The 18,708-nt window shown below is 42.1% G+C and overlaps 1 protein-coding gene and 1 long non-coding RNA gene across 3 annotated transcripts; one reads left to right on the top strand and one right to left on the bottom strand.

The window, feature by feature from the left end:
* Nucleotides 1-1,132: 1,132 nt before the first annotated feature.
* On the bottom strand, nt 1,133-10,835 carry creb1b (cAMP responsive element binding protein 1b). The gene is made up of 8 exons (XM_035604930.2): nt 10,662-10,835; nt 8,324-8,430; nt 7,992-8,138; nt 7,776-7,876; nt 7,479-7,630; nt 6,354-6,533; nt 5,978-6,131; nt 1,133-5,364 (listed from the first exon to the last, which is right to left on the bottom strand). Exons 2-8 carry the CDS (start codon nt 8,420-8,422, stop codon nt 5,220-5,222), a joined length of 978 nt encoding a protein of 325 aa, XP_035460823.2. The 5' UTR covers nt 8,423-8,430; nt 10,662-10,835; the 3' UTR covers nt 1,133-5,219.
* LOC118283196 lies at nt 9,962-12,843 on the top strand. Of its 2 annotated transcripts, none has more exons than XR_004784452.2 (4): nt 9,962-10,081; nt 11,807-11,913; nt 12,170-12,251; nt 12,339-12,843. It is a non-coding gene; the product is annotated as an uncharacterized LOC118283196 (long non-coding RNA). The 2 variants fall into 2 exon arrangements; XR_004784451.2 differs by having other exon boundaries at nt 12,329-12,843.
* The last annotated feature ends 5,865 nt before the right edge of the window (nt 12,844-18,708 follow it).

Here is an 18,708-nt window from a genome sequence, read left to right as displayed (position 1 = left end):
AGACGATTTAAACCGACGAAATGTATTTACAACGCTGCTATTTTTGTATCGGCACCGAGCCACGCCCTTTTTCGACAATCAAAACTGAGGCCGGTTCTCTATTGCACGTCTTACCTGTCAATCACTGCATCCCTCCTGATTCATGCAATATTCAAAATGTTTGACTTGAGTACAATTTTGGCGTACTTGTACCATACTTGGTGGCATATTTAAGGTGGGTACATTTGTCCTTTTTCCTTGAATATGTTTATCTGTAACTAACCTTTTCCACAGCAGACATTTTGACTTGTCCCAGTCAGAAGGGCCCATGTGTCATGAGCACAGGTCATGTAGTTAATTTCATTATTTGCTCATGTGCTTCTTCTCCCGTGACATGCCAAACTGTTTTTTAAATGAAAACGGTTCATAATGTAAACCGGCCTAAAAACGAATGTGGTCTAATACAACGATCCTGCAATAAGTTTTACCGTTATAACTGGTGTTGACTCGATTGTATGATAACTTTGGAGGATGTAGTTTGTGATGCTGTTAAACTGTATTGTGTTATATGGACAGATGTTTCAAATAACAAACACCTCTCCGCATGATACAGTTTAACAGGACTGTTGTGGTTAGACTGCATTAGTTTGAGCTAGGTGTACCTATTAAACTGACGTAATTTAGTAGTTACATGAAAATATATATATATTTTACATTGAAAACATGTGATCACTTCATAAAACATGATTCATTGATATGGATTCAAACACGCGGACATACAGAATGTAAATAGTAAAAATGAGATCCACCAGTAAGTGCTACTTCCACATTATTATTCAAAAAAAAAATTACCATGCATGAAAGAAAACAATCTACATTATGAATATTTTACTAAGTTTCAATTTCATTTTAATAGTGCTACTTTAATACTCTGGGCTCTTAAAATGTTGATTGAAATAGTTTTTATTATGATTATTATTCATTGTGATTGTATAAAGGTAAACGTAACAAAGATTTTAGAAGTTCCCTTCACATTATTAGACTCCCACCCCCCAAAAGAAAATCGTACCTCTTTCAAATCTAAAAATGACTTATTGGTTCATCAATGTCCGTCATGAATAAAACAGTCAAATATGATCCATTAACAACAAAATTCATAACCATCTTCAAGAGCAGTTTATTGCAACATACTTAAGTGTTTACAAAAGAGTGATGTACTGTGATGTCAGAGTAACAGCACTTTCAATGAATGGGCTGGTATCATTTTATCATGTAACAAGGCTAAAAACCAAACAGTACGTAATGCATCATCGGGCGATCTCGTCTCTACAAGATACTATACAATACATGGCATTTTAAATTGATGAGTTGTAAAAGTGTCCATATACAAACCGATCACATTAAAAGTTAGAAAAAAATGTTATTATCACCGTTCTAGAAATTCTCTCTTTCTCGCTTTATATATATATATATATATATATGTATATATACTTTTACACACAAGAAATATCAATCTTTTTCATGCAAATATGAGACCTGCGGGTATAAACTATTCTGGCACAGAAACGAAAAAACTGTTGGTTTTTGATAGAAAGTGTTGTGTGTAATCACATCACAAAGTTGAGCTCACCATATCAAATCAACAGAAAAAAGATTATTACTAGATATTTCTTTTTCAGCACCAGCACTTTTATTCTCTGAATTACACTTTTGGCACAGGTATCAAATTTGCTGCTTCCTCTCCTCTAAAATAAGTTTTACATAATAAGTCTTACAAATAAGTTTGTCTGACTGGATGATAAATTACTCTAAGTGTGAGGTGCTGTGTGTATTTCCAATGTGGCCAATTCAACCCTTTAATCATCTATATAAGTGCATACTGTACAATATCAAAATGTTTAAACTAGAAAAATAAAAATGATTTAAAAAAAATAATACAAAAGAAACAAAACACTTAAAAAACAACAACACACTGATTGTTAGAGCCACCGTTAGTGACCCCAGATGCCCTTTTAGCTCACAATTGAGGTTTTGAAACTAGGCCTGTCACAATAATTAAAACGTATCATATGATACATGATTATGAAATCAATCATGATTCATTATCAAAAAAATGGTCTTAAAATTACGATAATATTGTTTATCGTAATCATTTCTGGGACACTATATCGTGCAACAAAAAAATGTTATTGTGACAGGCCTATTGGAAACAACCTTGAGTTAAGTTGATTTAAACCACTCGTTTCCAAAGTCAAAATAATTAACTTTGACGTCCAGTCAGAACTAAAAGTTACCAGTACAACTCTCACTTTATGATTATGTTCAGTTATTAACATCAACAGTGAGCTGGGGGGGAAATATCAACAAAATCACAGAGGGTATCTCTTTCTCTTTTTTTCTTTTGCTTGTATTCTGAATTGAGGCATGATTAACTGACATCGATCTTACCACCGGCAACCAATGTCAATAAGAGATAAAAATGAAAAATATAAAACATCTCATGTAACTTTGTAGTAAAAATAAATGCACAATAAAACAAACATAAGAAAGGGCTCCAGTGGGAAGGAAATGTGTGCTTTCACAAGATGAAATTGGCAGATATTTCTTTAAAAAAAATGTTACCAATGGAGCCATTTCTGCTGAGGTCTATGAGATTAAAAATGCATTTTCAGTTAAAAACAAACGTGTGGCTGAGTCTGAAGCCACTTGGGACTCGTCTGTACAGGATTCCATCAAACAAATCTGTTAAATTTGAGACTAATATAAGTCGTGGACCCCAACTGCTCTCAACAGATTCACTCTTCTCTACAAATAAACACAGTCGATCCTAAACAGTACAACAACTCCAAAATATAGTCGTCCAACAAAGGCCCTTTTTCTTTTCATACACTTAGCTGCCATGACGGTGGTAGGCCTGGTGGATTTACATAACACAAACAATTGTCTTCTATTATACAGTGACGTATGTTACAAATATGCAAAGTTGTTTCGTACAAGCCATATAAGAACAAATTTTCATATCAAATAGACAGAAATACGTGAGGTCTACACATGCTGTAGAGACTATGTACATATATAAAAAAATAAACAGACAAAAATACGAAACATGTATCTTCTCAAGAACCACAAAAGCCATCTCTATTCGACAGAACGCACATTTTCGTGGATTATTATTATTATTAGTGTTGAAACTCGTGTAACTGTCGCCTACTGTGTATCTTCCGCAGGTTTCACAAATGTTTCCAATCTGCTACATACTCGAAATGTTGCTCCTTTACCTCACATGTTGTTGAAATCCATTATTTTATCACAATTTTACAGACACTGCAAAACAGACACGATACTGTAAAAACACTTAATGAAGAAATCATGTAAAAATGACAACTTTGTGGTGGTCATCATTATTGACAACACAACGAGATGACGTTTGACCTTGAATCTGATGTTAGTTCAGTTTTTGTGAGAAACGGGAGTAGTGAGTAATAAACAAACCCCCAGTTACATAAACCACGAACACACGCGCATGTCCATTAAAAACTGAAATTGGAAAACACACTTGTGCGTTGAACTGCAGCAAATACAGCCAATCAATGTAAACCAGGAAGTATTCCTGCAAAGTTTTCTTTAAATTTTCTTTTTTTTTTCCAGGATCAGCAACATTTGGAATAATCAGCATTCAGATTTAAACAATTTTGTCAAGACAACATGGCCCCCAGGTTGTGAAAACAAACAATCACTCTTAAAAACTGTGCTTCGTCTTCTGCCTGCTAATAATCTCTTTTGAACAGCAGCTCTGTCAACCGTCTGTTGTGGAGAGATGAATAAAAAAAAAAAAAAAAAAAGGAAAATAGTGATGTCTTAATAAAATACGTCTTTTTTTAAAACAGCGTAACAGTCCACTGTCTGCTGACATCCACTTCCTTCCCCGCCGGCAGTTGGTAGCATCTTGAAAAGCAATAAAAAATGTGTACTTGTTTGTGCCAAATTGGTTGCAGAGCCCCCGATACAAGCGGCCACATTGTTGAACAGTTGGTTCACATCAGGACGTGGATCAAGTGGAGACAATTCATTCAAAAAACCTTCAACTGGAACTGACTGGACTTGCCTGAAAGGTCAAAGGTCTGAGGCTTAGCCGTTATACAAACTGTTTAGGATTAACTATGTTCTGAACACATTGTCACATGTAGCATACAGCAGGCAAAAAACATAGACTATCACAATTTCCATGTCTTAAATTGTAATTGTATCAAAGGCAAAGCATTTTTAGCAGGCTGCGTCTTTTTGTCGTAGCTGTGGCAGTATGCTGTTTAAACACTGAACTCACCACCGTCAATGTAACATTACACTGGCAACTGAGAAGATTAATTCATGATTTTTTTTGGCATGTGTCTGTAAAATCATGAATCAAAACACCGCCAACATACTTAGCACTGAGTTCGGGCAAGAGTGGCGACCACGGTGATGCTTGGAGAACAGTTATTGTGCGTTATTGCTTACATACAGTTGTAACCACAAATGCTCTAATGAGGTCAAACAGATTTTTAAAAGTTAAAACCATAATCCAACTATAAATGTAGGAATGTCTGTCTGTGTGCCTTTCTTTCAACGTCAAACTTAGCTTGTGTATTGCTGAGGACCCAAGGAAGGGCAGTGTCGACTGTGGAATTATTATTACTATTTTTTGGACAAGCGGTTCTCGAGAAAGAAAAAGGCAGAACTACACTTTACAGCCCCCGCACAATTTACAGCAACACGAACACTAGGGTTTTAAGAAAAGTGGAGCTGGACTGCGATGGCGGAGAAGGGACAGGCGTATTGGTCAATGCAGTGTTGAGGGTGAAGTTGCTTGAACGGGCAGCGAAGCGTCTGCACAATGACCGTGATGAGTTCAAGCCAAAGTACGACAATAAGTTGCGGCCTCACTGATGAAGCTGAGTGCTGTTGTCAGCAGCTGATTCTACCCTGTCAATGATGCTGTAACTGTTTTAATAAAGTCTCAGTTCAGCATCATCTATCATCCAACCTGGATGACGGTATTATTATTTTTTCTTTTAATTCATTACACCGACAGACTAAAATGGTAGTCTGATCAGAATTGAATCAGGGCAGCTTGGTCAAAAAAGAGAGCCAGCTGTGTGTAAACTGGAAGGCCAGACGGGCAGAATCAAACAGTCAAAAGTATTTTTGAAAAGGTACTGAAATGCTACTTGGCCCAGTTCGGTGGTTCAGGAAAACGCAAACTAGTCGGATTTATGGCAGTAAAGGTCTTTAAGGGCTTTCAGTTCTTCGATTAGCGTCTTGTTCTGGTTCTCCAGGACGGCCACTCGGTTCTCCAGACACTTAACGTACTCCTTCTTCTTCCTGCGACATTCTCGCGCCGCCTCTCTGTAGGAAGGATAAGACACAATGATGGGGTTTTGTTTGTTTTTTTGTGGCAGATTTCTGCTGCTGTAGCTCATCTGCCTCTGTGTTGTCCATCCAAACATGGTCGAGCTGAAAAGAGGTGGTTATCCGAGACTGTAACCTTTCCACTCTAACTATTCTCCTCCGTCCTCTCGTCAATGAGGCGTTTCCATCCAGACAACTGTCGCTCACCGGATGTTCTTAGTTTTTAATCATTCGGAGTAAAAACTCTAGAGACTGTTGAAGGTGAGAGTCCCAGCAGTTTCAGAAACACTCAAACCAGCCAACCAACTGCCCACAACAATCATACCTTGATCTGGGTCACTGACATTTTTTACCACTTCTTATATGAAAATTAACTGAAGCTCCTGACCTGTTCACTGCTGTCACGTGATTGGCTGAGTGGATGAATACATTGATAAGCATATGAACAGGTGTTCCTAACAAAATTCTCTGTGAGTGTAACAGCAGGCTTCCATGTTTTGTAATACACTACATCTGTTCCAGATGGCAGCGGCTGTGGATGGGCGAGAAATTCCCGATTGCAAATACATTGTTAAGAAGCAACAGACACGGATTCTTGATCGGTTCGTACCTGTTCTTCATGAGGCGGACCTCCCGTTTGCGGGTGACCTCCTCGGTGGCTCCCCCGGTGGGGAGGGCGGGGGAAGAGGCCATGACCACCCCCGGGGCGATGCTGTTGGCGGGGGCTGCCCGGATCTGATAGGCCTGGACGTCACCGGAGGCGGCTGAAAGGTACAGATGGTAGAAAGTGGATGTTAAATTTTTACCTCATGATTAAACCAGTCAGAGTTTCATTTGCCTGTTCACTGACTAAACAGGAGCTGAGTGATTTCTGTCTTTTCTGCCAGCAGCAGAAAATTGCCCCGATTAGGCAGAAATATTTTCTGCAAGGATGCAAAATAAAATAAAAAGGCTATAATCAAGGATAATGGATCCCCCGCTCTCACCTTGGACCACCACCTGGTTACTGGGAACCAGTATCTGCTGGCCGTCGCTGGTCTGCGCGTACTGGAGGATGGTGGCTCCGGTCTGGGCACCTGCGTTGGTCATCGTTAGGGTTTGAAGGCCCTGGACTCCATCTGTGCCGTTGTTCGCCAGCTGGATGGCCCCGCCCTGCGTGATCGCAACTGGGCGATTTGGAGAGAGAGAGGGACAGACGGCAGGCAGAAATAATTAGACACTTGTTATATATTCAGATTATGGTATAATCACATTTAATTTTGTAACTTTGGGTGGGAAGCCACAGCAGCACAAAGAAGCCAGGAAATAATGTGTTCTCCCGCTCTGTTTGTTTAACATGCACGAAGACACATTACGATTAAACTTTTGTCTGCTTTTAATGCCTTACACCTTATTCATGCATGATGTCATCACATTTAATGTTAAGCAAACAAATAGCTGCTTATTAGAAGAAGACAATTAGCCCCATGTAGTGCACCAAGAAAGAAACTAAAAGCCAAACAAGGACAGCTGAAACATTTCCCAGAATCATCGCCACATTTCTCTATCAGATTCTATTTTGGTCTGCCGGGGAAGGAGCCACGCTGCAAAAACAAGCTCACAGAAACACAGACTTGCAGACACAGCGTAATGTTTATCCCGCTGGAGTCATTTTTAGTGTCCACGTGAGACATATGAAAATCCTTTTCTTTCACCTTTTCTTTCTGGCTTGAGCTTCACCAACTCTCGCTTTAAAAGGAGACATATTATGTTTTTTTTTGGTTTTTCCTTTTTCTCTAGTGTGAGAAATATATATATATTTTTGTGTATGTAAAATTTAAATTATGAATCTGAATGTGAGCATCATATGTCTCCTTAAAACTGCCTTGACAACCCGACAGGTAATTAGTCAGAGATGTCCCATTACGTAATATGTCTCTATGTGTTTACCTTTGTTTTCACCGTCCTGTGCGTTTCTGTTAATGTCAAACTCATAGCGTTAATATGCAAACTTTTTCAGGTGTCACGAAATGAAAGAGCAGGCTGTTCCTCTGTGTCTGTGATAGAGTGCGAAAGGTGAGTTCACTACCCCAATTATACTGGTTGAATTACATCAACCTGCTTTCACCTACTGTATTGGCCGCTGCTGGTCTGGTAGATGGGTGTGGGGACAGTGACGGTGGTGATCGCGTGTGTGGCGGCCGCAACAGCTTCCTCCTCCGCTTTTTCCTCCTCGATACGAGGGACAGCCGGCGCGTCGGACGAAAGGTCGTTGAGGATTTTCCTGGTGGGAGAAACAACCGTTGGGAGTTATTCACAAAATGTAAAATGTAATTTTGACCCAGTAATGTATCATATCTTGTATTATCAATAATATTAATATATTCATGCAGGTGAATAGTGAGCCCTGCCCCGTTGTCACAAGTTACCTGTAAGACGGTCGTCGTGACAGAATCTCTCTGCGTTTCTGACAGTCGGTCACACTGTCGACTGACTCCTGTGAATCTTCACTCTCTGCTATGGTGGAGATCTGTAACGAAGAAATAAACCATACTTTTAACTTCATGTTCTTTATGCTGTGGCAGAATATGAAACATCTAAATCTATAAAGATTGTATGTGTGTGTGTGTGTGTGTGTTTTTTACCTGCACAGTCTGGACCTGTGGGGACTGGATGACAGACGGTTGCGCTGCCTGGATGACACCGTGGACCTGAACCGTCTGTCCATTAGGCAGCTGGACCAGCGTGACCGTGGGACCCGTTGCTGAGCCGTGGCCTGTTGCCATGGTTACCTGAAATTCAAAAGTTGATGTGACCTTGCTGTCTGTCATGTAGAGCCGCAACCGCTCAGAGAAATCACACATTTCTACCTTACTTTGCTGAGTAAGCATATGTTTTGTAAAACAGATCAAAAAAACTTCACCAAACTTGCAGAGCTTAGTGAAAGTAGTTTGTAATGATGAACGTCGCTTGTTACCTGTGCCAATGTAGCGAGCTGTGCCTGGGTGATGTGCTGACCATCCGTCTCAATCAAAGCAGTTTCCTGCTGAGCCTCTGCTATCGACTCCATCTTCATTGGCTGAGCTGAGGGAGATTTTTAAGAAAGGTTGTCAAAATTTAACTTACGTGGAGCTGCAGCCGCAGCATCTAAAAATACCTCGATCACCAACTGTTAATATGTATATTAAAATCTGTCAATGATTCCTAAGATGTCTTTATCAAACCTCTATGACAATGAAATGTAACTGAGGCTTGATATTGTAGTTTAACCATAAACTGTATCATAAATAACAAAAAAAAAAACACAAATACAACCAAATATATAGAACTTGAATTAAGAAAATGAACACAATCTATTTTAAATAACATAAATGTCATTTTTTTGCATTATTTATTCTGTATAATAAAATATTTTTATATAGGTAAACATAAGCTCTGGTATCAATTTGTCTGCGAAAGCCCCACATCGACCGATATATCGGTCAGGCTCTAGTAGGAATGTGCATAAAGAATCCCTAAAGCAAACTTACCAACAATAACAAACTACAATTTTATAGGAGGAAAACATATATATATTGTCCTTATTGGATTAAACATAGTTTAGCTGTAACATATGTGGGATGTATTGGGATTTCAACTCTTGTACCTGAGTACATTCTCATTATAATAAAGGTGTATATGAATTAGATAAATCAAGGCTCATGTTTATGCAACCTTTCCAAGAATGTTCTTCAGTAAAAACTGATCCGAGTGTGAGCATATAGACACATTTACCATCTAACTCCCACTTACAACACAAAGTATAAAAGCAACTCAAATGTTTGATTGATCACATTATGTATCATCAGGGAATTACAAATCAGAGATACAGATCGACTCCACATCTGTAGTGTACTTTCCTTAAAATAAAATGAGGAAACAATCTGTATAGTTTATTCAGATGTGTGATTCTGCAAGAACATACAGTATATAATTAGGTTGGTTTTTTTGATTTGTGTGAAACCTTTAAATATTTGTGAATAACTAAATAACAATCTTGTATATGTCTGAGGTACGATATATGAATAGGGATGAAATAACAGGAAATTGGCTTAAATACAACAACACTCTCTTGTTGGTTGGTAAAAATGTGCAAACAATGAAGATGCTCAGACAGAGATTGCAAATCAAAGTCAGATGTTTTCACGTTGTTTGATTTGCATGCCAAGAAAAAAGAAAAAAAGCGGTGTTATATTCTATCCAATGGTCAAATTCAAAAACTTTTCTTAACCACAAATCTTCAGCTAATGCATTATAACGATTTGTTTCTCCACTTCCTGTGCTTAAAAAAACTTCTCTTAGTTCTCTTACATTTCAGGGCAATTTTATATGAAAATAAGTTTGCTAAATTCCTTTTGCTTGGAATAACAAGTATCTTTAACTTATTATTATTATTATTATTATTATAGTTTTGCTGGATCAGAGGCCGCACACACTGATGGGTGTCGACCTGCGACGTGTTCACGGAGCTCAGTGATCTCACACTGTGCGTAAGCTTCCCTGCGCTGCATGATTGGCTTTACGCATTTCTCCCTCTGCTTTTCAAAAAATCACCGAGTGTGTGTGTGTGTGTGTGTGTGACAGCAGAGAGACACATGGCCGGGCAACGCCCCCTCAACGCTCACCGGTCACATCCCGGGAGATATGAGCGGACAACTGACAAAACCTTCCCCGAACCACGGACACCAACATGTGGGTACGTTTCCTCTCCAGGCCCCCTGTTCGTGAACTCAACTTGCGGCCTTCAAGGGCCGATTTCTGACAACAGTAAATAATTGGAAAATAAAACTAGCAACATCCCGGTTGTAGGCTGGGCGGCGGTGATGTGAGCAGATATATAGAATTATTATTAAGAAGAAAAAAAGTCCACATTTAATCACGTCGAGTTTATAACAGAATATCGCGGCTGGTGGGATCTGAATGCACCGTTCATGGAGGAAAAACAGCGCGAATCTGTGCGCGTAGATCTCTCCGCCATCGCGGCGTTTGACAGCCGAGTGTCAGCACCGCGGAAGTGTCGTTACAGTATCTGCGGGGTTAACACACACACACTGTCCCGCTGGTTCCCTTCCAGGAGCCGCACGCTGGCTCCGGTTTGTCACAAGCCGCCGCCGCCGCCGCAGCAGCCTCCCCTCCCACCCTCCGTCCTGCTACAAACGCACCGCGGCGCCATGATCTCTTTGTTTCCTTCGGGCCGAACCCGACCAGACCAGACCGACACTTCCCCGCGGCCGCGTGCCGTCGCTCCGGGCCGCGGACACCAGCTCCGTCCTTACCGATAGAGACTCCCCTTCGTCACTCCCGGGCCTCCGGAGCTCCACTTTTATTCCGGCCGACACGTAAGAGCCCGCGTCAGGCTACACCTCCGCCGCGTCACCGGGAACAACAACACGGAGATTGGAGAAGGACGAGAAGGCAGCAGATGGCGACGACGACCGGAAATCGCCGAAGCGCGAGCGGAGACGGCCGGAGAATGCCGAGAGGGGACGGAAAGCGACGATGCTCGCCTCCCTGCCTCGTGGAGCGTTTTTGGCAAAACGGCAAAACACTTTACAATAAGCAGTAAATAAGCAATATAATAATAGTATTATCGAATTTGATGGCCATTTAAACTGTTCCTCCTCAAGAAATAGACCCACGCTTCTCATTCAAGTCAAGTGAAAGTTTATGGAGCACGTTTTTTTTTTAAATTTTAAAACATCTCTTTATTGATTTTTACATAATTTTTTCAGAACTTTATATCAACATGCATCATTTGTCTTTTATATTTTATCAAATATAAAAGACAAAAAATAAAATTAAAAAATTTAATAAAATTAATTGAAATAAATAAATAAAAGCATCAAGCAGTCGGGTTTTTCCATGACTGGGCGATTCACCTCTTAACCTCCATGTAGCACGTTGACAACAACCACAGTTGACGACAGTGCTGAACAGGCTTAAAAGACGAACATTTAAAAAATACATTTAAAAAAACAAACAGATAAATAGAAAACACAAAGTCAAACATTATACATATTTGAGAATTATAATATTGCACAATAGCAGATGAAATCCTCCCCTTTCAAAACACAAGATGTTGGAAACAGTCTTTTGACATTTTGCTCCATGTTGACATGAACGCATCACATAATATCTCAGCTGCACAACCACGCTTCAAGACACCCCAGAGGTTCTACTGGACTCCGATGTGGTTCCTGTGGAGGTGCAGCCAACGTTCATGATACAAGTTTCACCTTTTCCCTGTGACGTAGGTTCATTTCAATGCCATACATAGCCCTTAGAAGGTGAATTGTAATCTTAAAGGGATGCACATGGTCAGCAACAAAGCAAGTGGTATTAAGGGGATCGAAGAGAGCTCAGAGGTTGTTCCCCCCCCCACTCATTACACCACCTCTGGTCTGGACTGTTGTATTCACAGGGCAGGTTGGGCCCATTGATTCATGCTGATGCTAAATTCCGACCCGACCATCTGCAGCCTCAGCAGAAATCCAGAGCAGGCGACCGCTTTTCCAGTTTGCAGCTTTGGTGAGTCTGTGAGTGAAAGTGCTGTGGTAGCTCATCCACCTCAAGGCTCCACATGTTGTCCATTCTGAGATGCATTTTTCTGCACAGTTGATGAAGAATGACCAAAGCCTTTCTATCAGCTCCAACTGGGCTGATCGTTCTGCTCTGACCTGATCTCATCAACGAGGCGTTTCTGTCCAAGAAACTGCCGCTCGCTGTATTTGGTGTTCTGTTTATTTTTCTTTTTTTGCATAATTCTGAGTCTTCTGTTATAAAGGCCTGTTCTGGTGAAGCCGTTCTCAACGTCACCACCAGGGAGCAGCAGAAGACCAATTTGATGCACACTGTGGGATCTGCAGGTATCTGTACAATGGATTTACACACATGAAATTTTCATTCATTCGTTCATTCATTATCTATATGCTTATCCTTTGAGGTATCCGCAGGGGGCTGGAGGCAATTCCAGCTGACATTGGGCGAGAGGCGGGATACAACCCCGGGGCAGGTCGACAGTCTTTCACAGGGGCTGACAAAGAAACACCAATGCTGCACATTCACACCTCCACCAACACATTAACAGTGTACAGATGTGACAAATTTATGTGATGTAGAAATTCAGAAAGGCTTACAAGAAAAAGAATACAATCCTCAACACCAAAGATGGATGGAACTCGCTTGCACTGATTTTGAGAATTCAGCGAATTCTGAAAATATTGTCCATAAGCAAGACGTTTACTTTTGAATTCAAGTCTCTGCTTCACATGATGGAAGATTTCACACATGATTGTGTTTTTTTTTTATCTCTCTTTGGAACCAGAGCAAAAAGGTCGAGGCTGTTCTTTTGTTTTGTTTACCTCCACCAGATGGTGGCGCTGTAAAGCTACGTCGACCCTGTCGACCATGTGCTCCTCCCCAAGTCTCTCTGGCCCCTCGCTCCGCCCTCCCCGGCGACAGGGCTGCCGGTGTGTCATCACGCAGATATGTGGAGTTTATCAAGGCAATTCCTTTTATAATCCTCCTGATGCTCGTTGCCGGTGTTTTATCTGTTTAATAGCATTTTACTGCTGCACACCATAAAAAACAGCCTTTTTATTGTGACACCAAACACATTGTTTGGGGAATTGACCCTGCCTGGGTAATGAACAGCAGTGATTTTGCAGCTAGTTATAAAAAAATAAAAAATAAGACAGGGGGTGGTGGAGGGGAGGGTGGAGAGGTTCAGGGGGGGTTGGACCATTTTGACCCAGAGAGGAGAGGAGGAATATTTTGTATTTTAAAGGAGGGGGGAGGAAGCCTCTCCACTTTCCATTAGACGCTTCAACAATGCACATTTCTTTTCTTTTTTTGCTGTTTTTCTGGCTTTGCAGAGTAATCGTCCATGGATCAACATTCACTGAGCTGTATGGAAAAACACAAAAACGTTATTGCCTAAATGGCATTCTGTAATCAGACATGTATTTATTTGATGTACCATCTGTTGGATTACTGCAGTGGTACAAAGCAGGAAACCAACAAGAGGAAAAGAAGAACAGAAATGAGGATGGTTCAGACATTTTCAGAGCTTATCTCATAGGAGCATTGAAGCCGTTCGGGATGTTTGCGGTGAACCAACACTTTCTACTTGCCTGGGTTCCTGCATTTGTTTGCCGCCGTTCTCCGCAAGAGTTCCTGCAGGAACTACGTTGAGGCGTCTGCTCAGAAGGCGACACCTAATCCCGTGTCAGGGACCGACGGCGGTGCTTTCAATCGCACCGTTTAACCTCTCAATCTGTATCAACCAGGACAAAGAACACATCTAAAAGAAGAAAGGACAATAAAGGATGCTCGTTTGGATGAATGACGACATCCAGGCTCACTCTGTGAAGAGCTAGAGTCAGGGACAGGAAGACACAGGGACACAACACAAAGACAAAAAGATAAAACAAGATTGCAGAGTTATTAATGCACACAGTGGAGCCATCGGAGAAGCCATGAAGTGGTTTTATGCAATCCAGCTCTAATAGCGGTGCATTATGCATTAAAGGCAAACGCGCTGCAGATTCTTCACATGCAGTTCAATCTACTTGTTACACGGAGAACTACCGAATCCATTGAAACAGATGAATGATGCCCTCTGCAGCGCTAAAAGGGAGCTTTCCAAAGATTGAACCAAAAAAAAAATGCCAGGATCTAAATGAAAGGCCTCCATCCAGTTGCATTATGGGAAGTGTTGGATAGTGTTCCCTGAGCTTGGTCCATAGAAAGACTAAAAGCCAGGAGATCTTGGACTCTCCTCTTTCAATTTGCACCATTATTTTATAAATGTGTCTGTTGCAAGAACCTCATGAAAAAATACTTGATCACCGGGGTTTTCTTCAAACGCACATTTTTTTTTCCTCTTTCCAAGGTTCCATATTCAGATGGTTACTATGGAAATGAACTTTCTGGGAGTATAGACAGTGAGAATGACTTATTAAGATGGAGAAGTGGTGCATTTTTGACCAAACAAGAAGCGAAGGGGAATATTTCAAAGAGAGGAGGAGAGCGGGAAGTGCTCTCCGTGTAGAAATAAAACCGATTCCACATGCGCACACGCAGACAGACACAGAAAGAGAGGGAGAATCAATAGCGGCATTTGGTCTATTATCATAAACACACACACAGTGTGTGTGTGTGTGTGGGAAGAATAGTGTTTTTTATCTCCAGATGGTTGACTGAGACTTGGCTGGTTGGTACAGAGAGTCAGAGAGAGAAAAGCAGGCAGAAGGCGTCTTTTCTACTCGAGCTCGACTGAAACGTGTGCATGTGTGTGTGCGCGTGTGTGTGTGTGTGTGTGCATGTGTGTGTGTGTGTGCGCGTGTGTACCACGTCTGCCAACCTGCATGCTTGTGTGCGTATACTTGTGTGTGTGTGTGTGTGTGTGTGAGCATGATTGACCTTGAGAAAGGAGGCTCAGTTGGAGGAGAGGAGGATGAGAAGCCTACCTCCCCCGTCCCCCCCGCCCCCCGCCCCCGCCCCACGCTGTGCCTCCCCCCTGGGTAAAGGACGACTGGCTTCTCATTCTCCGTCTGTCCTCTCCTTCCTTCCTTCTTCTTCTTCTTCTTCTTCTTCTTCTTCTTCTCTTATCATTTTTCTTTTCTCCCATCCTCTTTACTTTCCTCTCATCTCTTCTCTTTTCATCTGTCTCTTCCCTTTCCCATTTTGCCTCCCTCTTTCCTCTCCTCCTTTCTCTCACTTATCTCCTCCTCTCTCCCCCTTTACCACCTTGCGCCCTTTCATCTTTTCCTCCTTCTCTGTATCCGTTCCCTTCCCATTGTCTCCTTGTCTCCTCTCCTTTCATGTCCCTATTCTATCCAGTCTCCTCTCCTCTCCTCTCCTCTCCCTGCATGTCATGTCTCTTCACATTGAATAAATGTGGACTCCTCCGACACTCCTTTTCAGCAGCCAAGGTGCTCTGCATGAAAGAGAACGGAACAGAGAACAGGGAATCAAATGCCAAACTAAAGGCTCTTTGAAAAGCGTTGGAGATGGCAGGATGTCCGGGGGGTGATTTAAAAAAAGAAAAAAAGGAGAAAAAAGCAGCCGTGGTAAATGGTCAAAGAGAAGGTGTGACAGTCTATCTGTGATATGATTCATATTCACACAGGAGGCGAAAACAGTGCTTTGATTCCTTCGAAACGCTTGTACCAGCATGCTTCAGTGCGCCGTGTTGCAGACGAGCGTTTCCTTGGCCTTTCGAACGAAGCCACAGATGTCGATTCCCCACAATGTGTGGAAATGCACTTACAGTAACTTGCCGTGATTTGAATCTGCGTGTGTCGTTCTTTTTCTGCTCCGGCGCTTTCATCCTCTCTCCAGAATCACATGGTTCAGAGACAAAAAAAAAGGGGGGGGGGGGGGGGCAATTTGAAATTGTGATGGGTTTTTTTGCAGATGAAAGGAGCCATCACTTTAAAACCACGGCATCCTGTTCATTCAGCACAACACTGACAACATTCAACTGGCCACGGTGGTTAAAAAAAAAAGAAGCACTGAGAGGTTTGGAATTGAAGGGTCCCGACGAAGGAATCTCCGGGAATGAAGAAAAAAAAAGAAGAGAAAAGAACAAAAGCCGACTGATCAAACGCCGTGCCGCCTCGTGGCAGAAATATTTTATTGAGATCAATTGTTTTATCGTGTTTTGTCGGAAACCAAACGGAACAAAAACAAAACTTAAAAAGATGGAAAAGATTCGGACAAGCTATACAGTATCATATGACCACATTATAAAAGCCTGGTATTTAATAAATATAAAAATAAAAAACAGAAAAGCTGTTCTGAGACATGTACATATATTCCGGTGAGAACTTCCTGAAGAAAAATCTGAATCACACTATTCATAAACCCCCAAAAAAACCCTAAAGTAAATCAAACCAGATTAATTATTGAAGTCTTCTAACACAGACAGGTGTCTGTTTAAAATTCCCTCTGTGTGCTGGACTCGCAAGCTGGAATTTCGATGTCTGCAATCGCCAAGCGCAGATCAGCACGATATGAATGTCCTCGACTCATATCCACGTCCACGCGTCCGGGCCTGTGGACCCTCCATGTGTACAAAGAAGACACAGAGAGTAGCACAGACAGAGAGGAAACATGAACACGGATCGGCACAGAAACAGATCATAATTCACGTTGCAGTGCGTTATTTCAAGTTTTGTTTGAACGTGGAAAAACGCGGTCGACTCGATCCACTGGCCCTGGCAATCCTACGCGTCATGCTGGACAGGTAATAAGGACAATAGGCAACATGTGGAAGCATTTTTCATTCGGCACCATAGATGGAAAAGTCCTGGTAACGGTTAAGCCCCCCCGCCCCCCCCGTTTGCTGCCTCTTGTGCTTTAACGGCCTCTTCAGCGCCAAACGAATCTGAGGTCACCGGATAGTTCTGTTAACAGCGTGGCGGCGCGTTGTGCGAACAGACTGAACAGCAGAGGACTGAGGTGAAGAGATCACGTGGTTTCAGCCCCGCTCGTAGTCTGCAGACGCTTACGGACATGAGCAGCGGGCGAAATGTTCCCACCACCGATATGGATAATATTGCCATGCCTCTGGTAGTCCTTGCTATCGCATTGGTAGAATAAACACCACAAGACAAAAGCGCTGGAGAAAACGTCGGGACACCTTAAAGAACTCAAGGGTCCTCTACAGTAAATTTGTCCCGCAGACGAAAAGCCAATGGCTCACGCTCTGAATCTTGCATCTGCCTGTTGATCCATATTCCACAAATTGAATGGATTCTTCCTCGGGTCATGTCTCAGCCCTCCACAAAAAAAATGTTTTAGCAGCTTTGAACTTACAAAAAAGGCGCAGATGAAAACTTCACCTCATCGGCGGAGGTGATAAACTAACATAGAGATAAATATCATAACAGCGAGGACGCACACTAAACAAAACTACTGCTCAGCAATGGCGAACACAACACCCATCCTTTTAAAATCTATGGGTCCCATAGATTATGATCTTGTTTCCCTCTCTCCCCAATGTGTAGCCGACCGCGCTCGCTAGAATTTCCAAACTGATTAATGGGCTCTAATAGTGGCGGACTGTCTGACAAACACACAAACACACTCATCTTGTACCAACATACCTGAAGTCACAGTCTGACATTCACTTTGTCATGGTGTGTGTGTGTGTGTGTGTGTGTGTGTTGAGTAAATTGTGCGGAGCGGGAGCCTCTTCAATATAGAGAATAGAGACGGTGTTCCAGAAGAGTCGCTTCATCTGCTTCATCTATCTTTTCCTTATTTCCACTGTGACCTTTTAAAAGAGTGGAGGAGGAGGAGGAGAAGAAGCGAGACCTTTTATCACTGGAGTGTGTCCTCATTTCATAAATTCCCCACTTTGTCTGTCTCCTTCACACAAAAAAAACCCAGGAGTGTTCACTAACTAGATCTTCCCTGCTGCGGAAAAGCTGTTCTATCCCATCCGCTGTATAAATAGCTCATCATTTATGACTTCTATGAGATCTTAAGCAAGCTCAGAAATTAGTGGAAAGAAGGAAGCATCAAATGTGAAGGTTATATATACGATTTGTGATTGCCTCTAGATGTCGCGGTGGCACCAAACCTATACCTTTGTGTTCACAGCAAGTCGCTGCCTATGCTGTCTATGGGTGTATGGGTTACTTCGGCAGAGGCAGCCAGACATGCTACTGTCAGAGGCTCACATTAGAGCAGACGAACACCGTTCACTTTCACTCTTGTGCTGTGTGTGTGTCCCAATTCAAAAGGCCGCCTCCTTCAGAGGCCTCATTGGCGGACCGATTGCGTTGGCAGGATTCGGCTCCTCCCATTTTCGAGAGGCATCCGACGGGTGGATCCTTCGGAAAACCAGACCCATCGGTGAAGAGCTTTTCTCGCACCGTGGGCAACTGGAGGTCCATTGCTCGGCGACAACGGTACGGCCGTAGACCAGACAGTCAAAATTCGGTATGGCCTCCGCGATCTACGTGGCCGACAAAAGGCCAGCTGCCTTTCGTAGACCGCGTCCTCCGAGGGAGGCGGCCCCTGAATTGGGACACCACAGTGGTCTTGATTTTGCACAAGCATGACTTGACAAGCCTACCGTGCCTAGTTACGGTTGCTAAACTATGATTGGACGAGTTTTAACATGCCACAAAATCTAAATTGCTAATTTTCATTGACATTAAAGCACTCATCTCGTTAGTTATTCTGATATTATGACTGCCTCTGCTCCAAAACTCTTCATAATTAGTTACCACAAGAAAATCCCTTCCATGAGTTAACCGGTTAAGTAATAACTTACCATAACGCATGATATAAAAACAAGCTGACACA

The sequence above is a fragment of the Scophthalmus maximus genome, chromosome 14, assembly GCF_022379125.1.
Source record: "Scophthalmus maximus strain ysfricsl-2021 chromosome 14, ASM2237912v1, whole genome shotgun sequence".
NCBI lineage: Eukaryota > Metazoa > Chordata > Actinopteri > Pleuronectiformes > Scophthalmidae > Scophthalmus > Scophthalmus maximus.
The sequence above is the reverse complement of the archived record's forward strand: the minus strand, read 5'-3'. Positions and strand labels throughout refer to the sequence as shown.

What these genes read in the sequence shown, in the direction of transcription:
- creb1b (XM_035604930.2), bottom strand. Translation starts at nt 8,422, where the DNA reads ATGAAGATGGAGTCGATAGCAGAGGCTCAGCAGGAAACTGCTTTGATT. An exon ending in AGCTCGCTACATTGGCACAG is followed by an intron (nt 8,139 to 8,323) that starts GTAACAAGCGAC and finishes TTTGAATTTCAG; the next exon opens with GTAACCATGGCAACAGGCCA. An exon ending in GACCAGCAGCGGCCAATACA is followed by an intron (nt 6,534 to 7,478) that starts GTAGGTGAAAGC and finishes CAAATCGCCCAG; the next exon opens with TTGCGATCACGCAGGGCGGG.